The sequence below is a fragment of the Mesitornis unicolor genome, unplaced genomic scaffold (genome assembly GCF_000695765.1).
Source record: "Mesitornis unicolor isolate BGI_N332 unplaced genomic scaffold, ASM69576v1 scaffold6457, whole genome shotgun sequence".
Taxonomy (NCBI): Eukaryota; Metazoa; Chordata; class Aves; order Mesitornithiformes; family Mesitornithidae; genus Mesitornis; species Mesitornis unicolor.
Window position 1 is genome coordinate 143898 of NW_010198379.1, and position 15235 is coordinate 159132.

At 43.3% G+C, this 15235-nt stretch overlaps 1 protein-coding gene across 1 annotated transcript in view; it reads right to left on the reverse strand.

The window, feature by feature from the left end:
* The window catches only part of LOC104544299, a 39357-nt gene that overhangs the window by 1817 nt on the left and 22305 nt on the right, over window positions 1–15235 (reverse strand). The window contains exons 9-12 of the mRNA XM_010189131.1: window positions 14245–14461; window positions 9710–9918; window positions 9111–9183; window positions 4437–4554 (exon numbers count right to left, since the gene is read on the reverse strand). Coding sequence (XP_010187433.1) covers window positions 4437–4554; window positions 9111–9183; window positions 9710–9918; window positions 14245–14461 — 617 coding nt within the window. The remainder of the gene's footprint in view (window positions 1–4436; window positions 4555–9110; window positions 9184–9709; window positions 9919–14244; window positions 14462–15235) is intronic.

Here is a 15235-nt window from a genome sequence, read left to right on the forward strand (position 1 = left end):
AACATGGAGCAGTGCAGCTCTGGCAACGAAATAAAATCAAGCACATTCCAGTATAGGATTGCAGACCCTTTACTTATTTCCCCCAGCACAGCCCCCTGCTCTTCCCCCTTGCACACCCAAACTCCTCAAGCACTGGTTTTCTTCAGAGAGAAACATGCTCTGAGCAGCAAACACTAAAGATGTTGGGCTCCTTTCCCTTACGTGCTTACAAAACCATCAGTATCATCATTCTGGCTTACACTATGAGAAACCAGAGTAAGATCCATGGGATTTCTTAATTTTTTAAAAAAATTTACATATATGTTTTAACCTCAAGGCAATGCAGATTAGGGAATATGACACATAGTCCTCCAGCACAACAGATTTTTGCTAAAAAGAGGACATTTTTCAATCTGTTCAGGAAAATGATCTTTGGTCTGATCACCGCAACCTGCAAACCACAGTGCTGCACCTCTCGCTGGACCTTTCTTGAGGTTCATTTCAAGCAGCAAACATTCAGATGTGTAACAAAACTTCATTAGAAATTTTTGCTGTAGAAATGAGGAAAAAAATGTAGCGCAAAACTTAAAAGTTGCAAACACACATACTGATGGCACTATAAATATTAGGCATGTCATTGATACTACACATCTTCTGGGAGAGCTTTGGTGCCAAGTTGGGCAATTTAATGTTGTCGAACCCTTTTAGGCAGATTTTAGTTGGCTCCCCACCAGTTCCAGCAAAGACAACTGCCAATGCATTAATTCCCTACCTCATCTCGTATGCAGTGCTGAGCCTATCAGTACTTTCTGTTGCATGTCAATGTAATATCAAACTGCTGGTTCCTTAACGTTAGACATGAGCATCAATATTTCATTATTGATACACAGGACAATTCGAGACATTAAGAAAAGAAAAAAAAAACAATTGCCTAAAACATTTCCACTTCGAGAGACACATTAGGAAAAATATCACTTACCAGATACTTAACTGGAATTGTTACGTGCGCTCAATCCCCAAATGAGAGCAAAAAAAGATTCCATCTGTGTGTAACTTGATTTCTTTCAGATGAGTTATTAATTTGAATGAGTTAAGTACACTCCACTTAATCAGGAAGTGTTTAATCAAGAGATCCACTTAATTGGGACATCTCCCAAGGAATTAGATTTAAGTCCAAAGATACTCACCAGCAACGGCTGCTGCTTAATGGGGATGGCAATGCTGCTTAATTGGGACATCTTCAGGTGATGCTGGGGTGCTCCTTCCCCCATGATGGGGTACACCCAAACTCTGGGGTGATCCTGCCCTACCTGCTTTCTGACTCCTTGTACCCACAGCACTGTACCCTCCATATGTCCCCAGGGAGCAAGGCAGGGGACAAAGCCTCTTTGCCTATAGCAGCCCAAACCCAAATCCCTGCAGTGCAGCAGTGGGGAACATGGTTCATCCCCTGAGTCTGCTGAGTTTCACTGAGTCTCCGACAACCTGGCTTGGGTGCAGCTGTGGGTTGAGCTGAAGATCACCTTCCAGCTGCCCATCCCAAAGGCCATCACATGAGGGCATTTTATAACTTGCAAAACAAACAGGGAGATGCAATTAGCTCCCCAAAATGGACATTGATGCAGTGCAATGGCTGCAAAAAGGAAGTGTTCCAATGCTACACGTGCCAAAAACAGAGACCCTCACAAGTTCCCTGCTCCATCACACCCAACACCCTGCACATGTGCAGGGACCAGGCAAGGGACTAAAACATGGGCAGCCAGGTATGGCCACCAGTCAATGACCTGTAACGATCCCTATTCACATCCCTCTGCAGCCCAATCCCCAGGTTCCCTTTGGGGAAACCCCAGCACCTCTTTAATTTTGCATGGCATCGACTGCGTGGCAGGCTAAGAGGCAGTTGCACTCGGTGACAGAAGGGCTGAGCACAGTTCCCATGACAGAGACACTTGCTGCTGTATTTTTATTGTATGCCATTGCATACAATGGGCAAAGTCACCCAAAGCATCCAGGGAGTCTCAGCCACCTTCTCCCCATGGGCATAAGCCCCGGCCAGTGAGAGAAACCTAAATCTTCAATTTTATAAATGCAATAAATTATCCTAAGGACTCTGCCACAACACTTTATGCATTGGTATCTTTTATGCATCGCTCTGCATAAGTTTTATGCACTCATTAAGAAATTAAGTTGATAAAAAGTGACCAGATAGGAAGAGGGGAATAAGGCCAAAAGGTTTGCACGGTGAAATAATGTTTAAGGCCAGACTGAAGTGTTTGGAGCTTCAGCCAGAGGTACACTGAGAATGCCTTAAAGCATTCGCACAACCATGAGCGGGAAAGGCAAAGGACTTAAGGGCACACTTAAATATTTTACTTATCCAGAGATTATCTTGGGTACCATCAAGCCTTACGTGCTCCTCATACTCCTCAAAAATCCCTCCTACATGCTAGGTTGGATATCCATGATCGGAAAGACTTAGGACATTTTTCAGCCCTGCAAAATACTCTAATGGCATTGACAGATGTGTTGTGGCATTGAGGGGAGGGCTTGGTGTTGGGCATGAAGCTCAAGTGGGCTGAAGAAGCTCCTGTGCCTCGGTGAGTCACATCAAGAGACACGACCATGAAACTAATGGGGTCCATGGTCCTGGGGATGGGTCCAAACCTGCACTGAAAGGCAGATTCACATCTCATACAGGCAGAAGGGTAAACGGGAATATTTATTCATTCTTCAGCACATGTGGCTTTTGCTGGTGGTGAGGGGGAATCTGAGCTGTACCAACTGCTGCAGGCTCCTTGCTCTGAACCCAGAGCTCCTGGGTGGCCCCAGCACAAGGGGCTCAGCCAAAGCTCTGCCTGGACCCTGGGTCCCACTGCAATAGGGGAACTGCTCTGTCCAGAATGGGGAACCTTAGACAGCAAAACCATTTGTTCTCTGTGTGCCCTCCACAAATTAAAATCCCCCAACCTGTTACAGGATTTTGAGCTCAGAGCTAGAGTTTAAGACAGGTAGGGATGATCAAAATACAGCCCTGTTTTGGCTTGAAAAGTACAAAAAAGAGAAGCGTGATTATATTTTCCTCCATGCTCTGACAACTGCCTCCAGAAACATAACTTCTTCAGATAAAAGTGTATGCTTCCAATTTATACAAAACAATGAATTTTGATCATTCAGTGGATATTTTTAACATTTATGTCAGCCCTCTAGAAATGGGTAATTCCTTCTCTAAGAGCCTTCTCATCTGGGATTGCTGTGAACATGGCACCACTATCCCCCCTCTCCAGGTACAGATTACCTGCATGTTTTCACACACAATTCCTGCCAGGTCCTGCTGAGCTTCCCTAATTCCCTTCATCTCCCCTGGCTCCCGAAATCCAGTGTAAATGCACTAGCGCCGATTGTGGGAACACTGTTGCAGAGCTGCTAGCATTGGCATGGGGAAAATCCCATTACGAAGTGAGATGCTGCTTAAAGAATCTGTGGCTCACATAGAGCGACGGCTGGAGTCACCGGTATAATTAGTAATAAATAATCATAAGGAAGACAGCCAGCACAAGAAAGTGGAGAGCAGACCGACGGTAAAAACAGAGGCACTTGCCATGGAGCTCTGTGATATTTTTTTTTTACTCCACTTTGTGGATTAAAAGATGTAATTTATTTTTCCTGATTTGAGGTACATTATATCTTCATTATTGCAATTTAACTCCTGGGTTAAAATCCTGCCCTTCTTACTTACTCTGATTGACTTCAATGGGCTATGGAATTTGACCGCTTCCAATTAACGCTGTCCACTTGGGTTTCTGCTTAGCGTTATCGAGCACTGTTAATTGTTTAATAAAATGTTTGTCTTGGGCATGTGTGTGAGAAACAGGGAGAGAAAAAGTGTATGTGGCACGAAAACTTTTCTTTGTGAATAAATACCGTAAAATAAAACACATAACTTTAAGCCTGTAAAAATAAGGCAAATGTAATTTGTAGTAAATATATATATATGTATTTACAAAATTACACCTGGCCTCCTGTGATTGTCAGAGCTGAACAGTATCTCAATTGCAGCAGTACAATGTGCCTTTTAAAGTGCCTATGTATTTGTCTCAAGTAAAAAGGGGAAAGAAGTATTGTCTATTAAGTGTCAAAAGCCTTTTCTTTAACCGCAGAAGGCTTGGACAGACTAAGGAAATATTTCATCTGGAAGAGAAACGCTAAAAACTACCCTTCACGTTACTGGAAAACCTATTATCAAATGTTAAAACCTCTTCTTAAATCCCTGAGTATACACAGCAACAGAGCAGGCTTGGTTCTAAGTATTTAAACCTTTGTTAAGGAAAAGACAACATAAAAAGGGATGCAATCCACCTGCTAATTAGAAACTTTATTTGCCGAGATACTGTTCATTTGAGCTTTTTAGAACATTTCATTCTCTTTGTACTTTCAAACTGAGACTACATTTTACTTACGGGGAAATGCAGTTGACTTTTACTCCTCTGTCAATCCACTCGGTTCCTAATGTCTGGGTTAATTTTACGACCCCAGCTTTTGAGGCGTTGTACGCCAACTGCTTCTGTGGGTGTGGGACTGGAAGGGATTCAGAAACAGACGATTATTCATTCTGCAGAAATCAAGATAGTTCAGGCACCACATGGACAATTCCCTGTGTTGAGATGAACTATTTGCCATTTTCCCTGATACCAGGCAGGGAGCAACAAGAATTTAGCCATTCACAACTCTAAATCTGTATTTTGCTATCTAACATCTTTGCCTCAGCAGCTGGGCTGCTGGAAATAAAAACTGGAGGAGAAAAACAAAGTGGTAAAGAAATTTAAAAGGATCCCGATTTGGGAAAAGACAAAACCAATGTATTAATCGTACACATGCAATATTGACTGCTCCAAAGAAAGAGAAAGAATCATATACACACATGCACATTCATATATTGTACGCATATGAATGCTTATATACAAAATACTTGTACGCTGTAATACTAATAAAATATAGCATAGTGTAATGATATATTATAAAATGTCATGTAATAGGATAATATATAATGCAATGTAATGCAATGTAATAGAAAATAATATAATAGGATATAATAAATAGGATATGATAGGATACGATAGGATATGATATGATATGATATGATAGAATATAATAGAATATAATAGAATATAATAGAATATAATTAATAGAATAGTGTATCGTATATTTTATGTAACATTTTATATTATATATAACTTCTCGGAACAAATTATTCTCCTTAATTTTTAAATCCTCCATAATCTGAACCAAACACACTACATTATCTAATCAGTGTTTGTGTGGCTGCAAGCGCAGGTGCGTCCCAAAAATTCAGCACACCCACCACTTTCGAAATCTGAAGCTTTTGACAATGTTTCAGAGCTGGCACATGTCAGTCACAGAGGGAAAATGATCGGCTTGCTAATTACAGCCTAGAAGCTGTAGTGCTGTGTGCTGTGGTGGCTCTCCCCTCACCAACTCTCACACTTGCAGCATTCCCAAAAAGCTACTTAGGGACAAATCCCCAGTGGGTGTTAAGTGCTTCAAACCCACGGGAGTCCAACCGAGTCGGTCCAGCTGTTGGGATTTACACCCATCACGTGTCTCTTGAGCTTTTCTGGCTGCCGTTGTGAGTTCATTAAAGAAACCCAATGCAAAGCACGGACCCATAATTAGCAGCGTATTGGTACTGAGTGATGCTGGGATGCTGCCCCTGTCATGGAGGGAGAGTGGGGAGAGTCAGTGCTAACACCAGGGATCACAACTCCAAGAAATTACAACGCTGAACCCTGGAAGCGGGTGAGTTGTTGCGTTTGGTTGAGGTACAGCAGGCAAACCCCACAGCGTCTTGGTAAAAGCACATGAGCACCACTGGGAGATGGCATTAAATTGATCTTAATTTAAGAAGTTAAGCTGATGCATCAGCTCTGGGTCACTACCATCCATGAGATATCCACAACATAGCCACAATTGCTTTTATTGACTGAAACTATTGGGTTTTTTAGTATGTCAGTTTAAAAGGTGAAAAGATGATGGTAGCTGATTGAGTTACCCAGACTCTGAAAGAGCAAAAAGCCCTGCTGCAAATTATTGAGCATGTGTGAGTAAGGACCTCTGTCTTGAACACAAGTGTTTGTCAATAGACTTAAAGCACACGCAACAATTAATATTTCTTTTTTTTCCTGCACGTGCTGAAGGTTTGCTCAGCATTCGGGGGTCTTTTGCTTACTACAAAGAGCATTTCACACCATGGCCTCCCTCTGCCAGCATTTATTCCAGGCTCATTTTTTGTGCAATATGCAATGGTTCACGTTTTGACCAGCAGAACCGCTTTGCCCTCTGCATGTGCCTGTTGCCCCCCAGACACAGCCACTGTGGGGGCTCTCGAAATGGGCCGGAACGTAATTTCTTGATTAATTGCCATGCATCAGCTCCAAGTTACATACAACTCCGGTAGTTAACCTTGCAACCTCCCAAAAGCAGCTCTTTGCTAAACTTTACAGACATGTCTGTTTGTGATAAATCATTCGGCGTTTGCTAAGAGGAGAAGAGTTTTGGCACTGACTCTGCAGTTCTAGCGCACTTAGGTGAGAACAGTGAGCTGCTGCAAGGTTTTCAAGAGTCCTTCTCTGTAAAGGCTTTTGTCTTCATAAGAACTTCTAAGGAAGGTAATTCCGAAGTTGAAATTTCCCCTTCCCAAGACACTTGGCCTCTCTCAATGGGAAGAGCTCAAGAAGAAGCCAATGAGTGTTGTGATGCTGTGGCGCTGGGTGGGTTTTCTGCAGCTCAGCACCCCGCACCTCCTCCTCTTCTTGCCTCCATGGTCTCTTATAGACAGAAGAGCAAATCTGCAACCCTTCCAACTCATACAAAACGGGGCTAGAGTTTGTGAATACTGCTATGCCTCCAGCAGTGCCACCAAAAACATCTGACTCTGTGAGGCTTCTGAGAAGTGAGGACACTCGTGCTTCAGATGGAGAAGAGGAGGAAAGCAGATAAAAACGCTGCCAATGTTACATCCTAAACACCTGACACTAAGTTTTTGCAGCCTTGTTGGGTGCATGAGGCTTCCAGCCTGCTCTTGAAGCAATGCTGCAGTGTTAATGAGGTGTGCACCCATAGCAGGGAGCAGACCACTTACCACTGAAGATATTCACTGTAGAAACTACAGATCTGAGTTACACCTGTGTGAATCCCAGGGCCACAGCAGCCACAGCTCCGCTGCTGAAGCATACGTCTGGAATAATTCCAGTGAAGTACCAGAATCAAAATGCACATATGCAAAATGTATGCGGCTTATCTTCAATTAATTAAAACTGATTCTGAGCAGTGTATCTGGGAAAATCGCAAACAAAAACCTCCCTATCCTGCTAAGAGTCTCCTCATTTTCCTGTTTCTCTAAGGAAGGACTCAACCTACCAAAAAAAAAAAAATCCCCTAACTATTTCTAGAAACATTTCATACTATGCCAGTTGGCCAACATACTTAAATAACCAACCAACCAACATATTTATTTAACATTCAGCAGATGGACATGATATGAACATCGTGGTTTTCAGTTGTAGTTTTATAACTACTAGGTTTTTTCAATGCCAAGTCTCAAACAGGTTCAGAAGGTAAACGCATCCCTTCATCTCTTCACTTCTGGCCTAGCACGCATTAACTTCCAGTGACATTTAAAGGCATCTTGCAGTGACCCTGCCAGGCTGCTCTCGGAGTTGCTTTCCAACATTCATTCCCACTCCAGCACTGATGCTGCCCTCACGCCTGATCCCCATATGGGTCTCAGTGGACATGGCGTGCCAACCAAGGGGTGCGGCGCCAGTTTGGGGCTGGGGTGGATGTTGCATGGGAAAGGCATCGCCTCCTGGCTACACAAAGCTGCTCTAAGGCCTGATGGGAAATGGGAAATGTCTCTCTTTAAGCAGCAGAGAGCACTTCTGGGCTGCAAAAGCAAGGCCGAAGCCGTGTGCCAAACCAGCAGACCCCCAGCTGGTGCCAATTTCCAGGGCTTCATAACTTTCTCCTGGGTGAAATACCTCCCAGTAAATTCTGCTTTGCACCAGCGATGTGGATGGTGACAGCAGAGCCCCACCGAGCATGAAAGTCCGGGGGATTCAAATTCAAAGCCCTGCATTCTTTTCCAAACTCTTTTTCTCTGGGAGATTTTGTAACTCTACAAAGCTGGGGCAGAGGGATGGTGCCTTTGTTTAAGCCTAAGTAAAACAGCTGGTAAAGACACTTGGAAAAAAAAAGATTAACAACAACATTATAAATGCATTTTTGAAGAAACATTTAAAGTTACTGTGCAATAAACCGAGCAGAATGTCACAGAATGTCAAACTGGGCACAGTAAAAATAAATGTTATTCCCAAGGAAAATAAAAAGACTGCATATTTATGTAACATTCAGCAGATGGGCATGATATTAATACAGGGGTTTTCAGTTGTACTTTTATAGCTCCTAGATTTTCTTGCCGAACTTGGCAACCCAAGGCACCATTTGATTTTTGGATTTGGACAATACTGCAACAGATGTCCAGACCAATAAAATAAATTCCTAAAGGGCTATGCTTAATTTGTGTAATTGATCAATTTTTGTTACATGGGCCTCAGTTCACCAGCATGTAACTGCCTTCCAGATTAGCTCAGCAGTAGGGATTTCGTTCCATATGTTACCATGGTTTATTGGTGCTTTTGACCACACTGCTGATTCAGCAGCGTTGCTGGAGACACCTGTTGGCAAGGATAATGAAATAAAACCACGGGTACTGGGGCGAAAACCGGCACAAAAGCTTTTGGGTGGCTTCTAAACACCACGGGGGCACAGCTTCCTGCGCCCAAACCCCGTTTCCTGAAATAAATGGGGAGATCCCCAGCGCCTCGCCCAGGCCATCAGTGCCTCTGTCTCTTCTATTAAAAGTAATAAGTGCTCTAAAACATCAAGGACAGATAAATGTTGAAAAATGATATCAATAAAAATTTTGTAGTACATTTCCTCTAATTCAAAATGTCAGTGATTTACTCCTTCCCAATACAGGTTTAATTGATTCAAATAGCATCGGTAGTAATTAAAATATGGATTCTGAAGCACAACTGTTAGCTCTCATCACTCACCTATTAAACTTGCCATAGATGCCGTGTTAATTATCTTCCCATATCCTTGATTCAGCATAATGCGGCCTGCAGCCTGTGACAGAAATTAAAGGAAAGACCAGTGACCCTTTTTGTGATTGTGCTAATAATGACATGATAATAAATTAGTCTTCACTTTTCAGAAGAGTTTATGTGCTAACACATTTTTTTTAAAGCACTCGATATAAAAACTTGGTATAAAAATGGCTGATGCAGGAAAAATCCCATTGCCAGTTCAGACCCTTTTCACTGGTGGCAATATTTTTCAAAATAATCCCTAGTATTGGAATGGCCTCCAAAGCTTTCTGGTTTTCAGGAGGTATCAAATCACCACCCTCCAAAATATCTGGCCATTCCTAAATGCCTGGGTGTGGGCAGCCAGTTAAGTATCAGCTGCTTTTGAAAATATTGACCGAAAGCTGTGATTTATCCAAAGCAAATCTCTCCTTAACTCCACCAGAACTAGGACCAATTTTAGTGTGATAATTAGTAATAAAGTATTATTAAATCTTGGTAAGGTAAATACTTAGAAAATTATTACTCATTTGCAAAAATAAAGCAGGACAGTGTTTCACACTTACTTGGCAGCACAGAAATAACCCTCGCAAATTAACATTAAAAGTTTTGTCCCATTCTTCTAGGGAAGTGTCTTCGCTCGCAGAGTTCATGTTGATGCCCGCGTTGTTGCACGCAATGTGAACCGTGCCCCAGCGAGCTACGATTGCGTCCACAACCCTCTGCACATCCTCGGGTTTGCTCACATCTGCTGCCAGGGCGATGCTTTTAATCCCTGCATTAAAATAACCGGTGGATTCAGGACAGGAATTCGCAGAGAAAGGAATAGAGAAATATATTTAATGATTATTTAATAATTAATATCTTTTTTTATATATATGTGCCACCTTAATTCATTACTCCGCAAACTGTAACAGAAAGCTTGTTTGTTATTGTACCACCCCTATTAAAGTTGCTGAGAGGTGCGAGGTTTGCTCGTTGCAGGCAAACATAAACCCGAGATGTGAGTTTTCTTCTCCACCAGGAAGCTTTGAACACTGCACCATCTTCTGTCCAAAGCCTCAACTGCAGCTTCCCCGTCCCGCAGCAGCTCCACGCAGAGCAGCATCACCCGTGGGTGGACGGTAGCAGCTCAGGAGCACCATAAAGCAAAGGACCCTCTCATTTGCTCAAATGTAGATGGTTTTTATGACAGTTCCTCCCAAGATGTTGTAGATATCAAACGAATTTGTCCCCAGAAAGTGCTCTCTCGAACTTTTTTTCCTAGAAAAAATTCAGGCATTGACTTTTGCACTAGTGCTGATCTGCAAATAGCTTCATTTAATTTACTATCAAAATCAGCTTTAAATACCCTTATTATTAAACAAAATAAGCAGCCTACTGAGGCAGCTGATGCCAATGGGATTATACCCATGCTGAAAGTCAAGCAAGGCTGCACCAGTAAGGGCTGTGGTGAAACTGGTCTTAACTCACAAGGAGAGAGGCAGCTGCTGGCTTGGGCCATGGATCAGGAGTCTGCAAGCGAGGAGAGCTGTTAAAGCAAGATTTCTTTACTTCTATTTAAATGGAAAAAATATTCCCCATTGGTCTCTTTTATAGATAATTCTAATAAAAAAAATTAAATGTTAAACCTATCCCAGGAGAACAGAATAAGGATCTCCCAAAAGGAAGCTTTGAGATGGAGACTTCCATGAAAGCAGGGCAAAACAAAATCTGCCCAGTGATAGAAGAAAATGAGAGGAATGAGGCTTTTGGATAGAAAATCTCCTGATCTCCAGTGCCTCTGGGAGCCTCTCAGGGTGCACCCCAAGGTGATGCTGTTTTGGGGTGCTCTCCATGGCAGGCCATGGGAGCTGATGTCCCCTCTGGCCTTCAGCCCTGTCACGGTCCCCTTGCTTTCTGTGGCAGAGAAAAGGGCAGACCCATTACACAGCCACCTACAAAAATGACTGCACGTTCTGCCACGAAACAAGACCTCTTCTTTTATCGCAGGTTTTATGCTAAGTATGCTGAAAGAACAAGAACAGCCAGACAGCCCCCGTGGCTTCTCCTAATTGTTATCAAGACATGGAACGTACAAGGAGCTGCTGCGATCTTTCTTATTCAATTTACAGACAAAAATCGGTGCAAGCGTGTTACTAATGGTAACAGGAGGAGGCTCTTCACCTGCCCTCCAACTTTCACCCCATTTGTGGCGTCATCTTAGACAATAGTTCATAAAAACAAGACAAAAGGTGCCACATGCAAGTGTCTAGCAAAGAAGCAGTGAAGGCTCGCTCACTTCAAACCAGAGCCCCACACTTGACCTTAATCAATTCAGCTGCACTCTAAGAGAGGAAAAAACCCCACTCGCTTCCCAAACCATCTGGTAAAAATAATAAATAAAATAAACTATGGAAAAACAGCTTAAAATCTGTAGTCCCAACCAGAGGCAAGAAACACAACACAAGACCGCACTGCTACATGCATGAAGGTAGCAATGCATCTCTACAGACCTCAGTTTGGGTTTGTGGTCCTCGTGGGGGCAGTTTTGTGGTGAGAGGGGCAGGAAAGGAGCCTGGTTAGAGAGGTGTGTTGAATCTGCTCGAGGTGCCCTTCTGGCAGGGGACATGCGCGAGGCCCTCCCTGCCATGGGGCTTCATCTCTGGTCTCTCAGCATAAATGGAAGTAAAACGTTGCCGATAGACAAGAAGATCAGAAGTGACATTGTGGGGAAGGCATTTGCATAGTTTACAGTGAAAACGCACATGTTAAAAATCCCATCAGGCTAATTCTTCCCTGAAGGTACGGGCAGCAAATCCCCCAGAAGACGGAGGGGAAGGTAGCGAAGGGTAACCCTTAGGATTTTTTGGTTATGTTTCATCATTTTTGGTTCTTCTGTCAGGATCCATTAGCAACTGTTGAAAAAGGTGTTCGGCGGGATCTAAAAACAAAGACCCCTGTAGCCAAGGGAGCTGTCTAACAAAGCTAAAACTGAGATAGATCACAGAGGTTCTGATGTTTAAAACTCATCATGAAATGATGGCACTATCCCCAAAGACAGTAAAGGGCTCCTTGGCATAAGAAATAAAGCGGGTTTAAGAAAGCTAAGCAAAATGCATTAAAACAAGAATCAGTGTGAGGATGACTTGGGGCACTGCGTTTCCAACTTTGAGTTAAAGATCCATAACCAAAGGAGGTGTGGCCAGGGCGGTGGGGGGGAATCACAGCTCCTTTGTGCTTATTATAGCTGGTAAAATATGTATTACTACTATGATTCCTTCAATTTACTCATGTGAATATTTTGAGAGTAAAGCTAGCTGAACCTTTTTGTCAAAATTCATGTCCAACAGAGTATGTAACTTCTTTGAAGCCAGAATGTTTCATGGAAACATATTGATTTCAACAAAAGTTTTCAAGGGAAATCTTCTGAGGTCCGGGCTAGACTCTCTAGTTACCTCTGGAGAGAAAGAGATTGAAAACCTGACCTTTTCAGATCCTTTCCAAAAACGGGCATTTGGATATAATTCCCTTTCACAAAAGCATTACAAAGTTTGGGTTTTGTTCCAACAAGGAACGACAATAAATTTGAAGCCTCAAAAACCGCCATGGGATGGAATAGATGTGCCCTGACCAGCTGCACTGGTCAGGCAGATAGAGAATATGTGACCTCAAAGGATAAAGATGTGTAAAGACTGAGAAGCGAGATTTTCTTTGCTTTAGACTGCAATAACATTTGCTGTGCCTCACGACCTCTCCGACTGCATTTTGTATCATCCCCCCCCACCTCCTCCTGACTTGGCGCCCACTGGTAGAGGAGCAGAGATGTAGGGCAGCCATTGAAGGATGGACAATCAAACTCTCACTGAAAATGCCCTGGAGAAAAGTTAAGGTAGTTTTCAAATAAGCTGTTGGCATCCAAAGTCTCATGGCTCTATCAAGTAGCCCATTTCGATCTCAATAGCTCTACTTGCTATGCGGGATCTCACCGTGAAAAAATGTCCAAAAGGCAAGTTAACTTGTAGGGCACAGCCACTTTGTGCCAAGACCATATGGCTTCAGCGCATTGGGAAATGAAAAGCTTCAGGGAAGGACGGACTGGATGGCTCAAGAATTTGTAATAGGAATTGGACACTTTCTGTTCTAGGTCACTGGGATCAGATCAGCAATGAAAGCTTTAACCAGGACCCCGGTATTAAGTGTAAAGCGTCTCCTGCTCAACTGAAGCTGGGATTGTACAGACTGGGATTATTTAAGGTGTTCTTAAACACCTGGTATGAAAACCAGAACTAAACCATTCCTCACCCCTTCCTCAGGAATTGAGACTGGGTGACAGAAATGCACCTGCAGGGGCTGGTTTTGCTGGAGGACATGGTTGCCAATGGCCCAATCCCTTCCTGAAGTCAAAGTGGAAACAAATACTGGTGACTTTATCCAACTGGGAATGTGAAAACTCCCTGAGTCTTTAGAGGCAATGTTGTACTGAACTTCGAATAAGGCTCAGTTGTAATCTCACAAAAGGAATTATAAAATGACTAACATTTCCTTTCTTTACTCATTAAAATTATATTTCTGGTTTTCTTTTGCCCCTTTACAACTGCAGTTTAGCATGACTCCAAGGGGAAATTCAATTTTATGTGACATTTTCTGGTTTTAATGCTAAAATAGAAGAGGCTTGTAGAGGATTTTACCTCTTTTGGGGGATTTTAGTTATTATACGAGTTAGCATTTTGTTCCTATACTAGATCTTGCGTGTTTGAAAGAACCGTAGCTGAGGGTTTCAAAAATGACTTTGCTTCAGTTTGAGGGCACAATGAGAGATTTAGCCTGAAAATACCTCTACCCTCTTTTGGCATTTTGGCTCATGGTGCAGACATCAGGTATGGAAGAGGTGCCAGGAGGGGGTACATGCTAATGAATTTGTAGGCCAAGTCTGTCATCCATCCTTAGCAAAGCCTGAGGTGCCTTGCCTGCTGCACGATCTGCTCTGAGGAGCATCAGGGCTGGATGGAAGGGAATTGCACTGCAGAGAAGGGTCGGGTTTGCCCAAGGAGAGCAGCCCGCTGCAACGCTCATCACCGGGCCCTGTACATCAGGAGCTGCAGGTCAGTCCCATGCTTACCTTTGAGGCTGAGCTCACACGCCACCGCTTCTGCCTTTGCGAGGACCAGATCCACAACGGCGACTTTGGCACCGGCTTCCCCCAACGCATGGGCAAAGGCTCTCCCGATGCCCTGCCCTCCGCCTGTGACATAGGCCACCTTGCCGTCCAAACGCAGCCGGTCCAGGATGCAGCGCCTGTTGTAACCCCAGAAGACGTCATCCCTCACCACCTCGCTCTAAAACAAAAACATACGTACATTGCACGATACAGCACAGCCTGTGAGAATGAGGAACTGTGATCCATGCCTTCTTGGCCCATTATTTAGTACAAAAGGTATGGCTAATTCAAGCTGAAAAGCAGCCTTATCCCCACAGGTCTGAGTCTCAATGACCGTATAAAGGTGCAAGACGATGGTTGAGGTTTGGGGAGATGCACTGACCACCCCGCTTACACGAGAGTGGTGTATGGTATTTCCGCATCCAGTTTCCCATGAGAGATGGGTCAGGCACAATGTCTTAACAGAAAACTGATAAACCTTCCTGTTATTTCAGCCCCAGGTCCCAATCCTGCCCTCAGGCTCAGTTGGGTATAGGAAGGAGCAGAGGCTAAGAACAAATTTCCAAAGGCAGGATTTGGCTCGAGTGGAGAGCAATCAAAATATCTTCACAAGGCTGGTGCGCAAATAAAGATATCAGCCAATAACTTAAACCAAGCTGTCATCTAATCAGCTGCCATACATCATTTCCCCCTGACTGGAATCAAAATGGAAAATACAAGATGTTTAAAATATTGAGTTTGAAATGCCAGGAATTACCAGTGGGGGTAGCTTTGGGAGCACTCAGAAACTGCAAAAACAAGCAGGATGTTTGGGTCTGGATGTATCAAGTTAGGCCATGATGATTCCAGATGGGAATTTCATTACAGCTGGATGATGCCCACTGCACAAAATGGAGAGGAAAAAAAGCACCATCTTTTCCAAGGGACAAGCGAAATCTCAAGCCATGAAAAT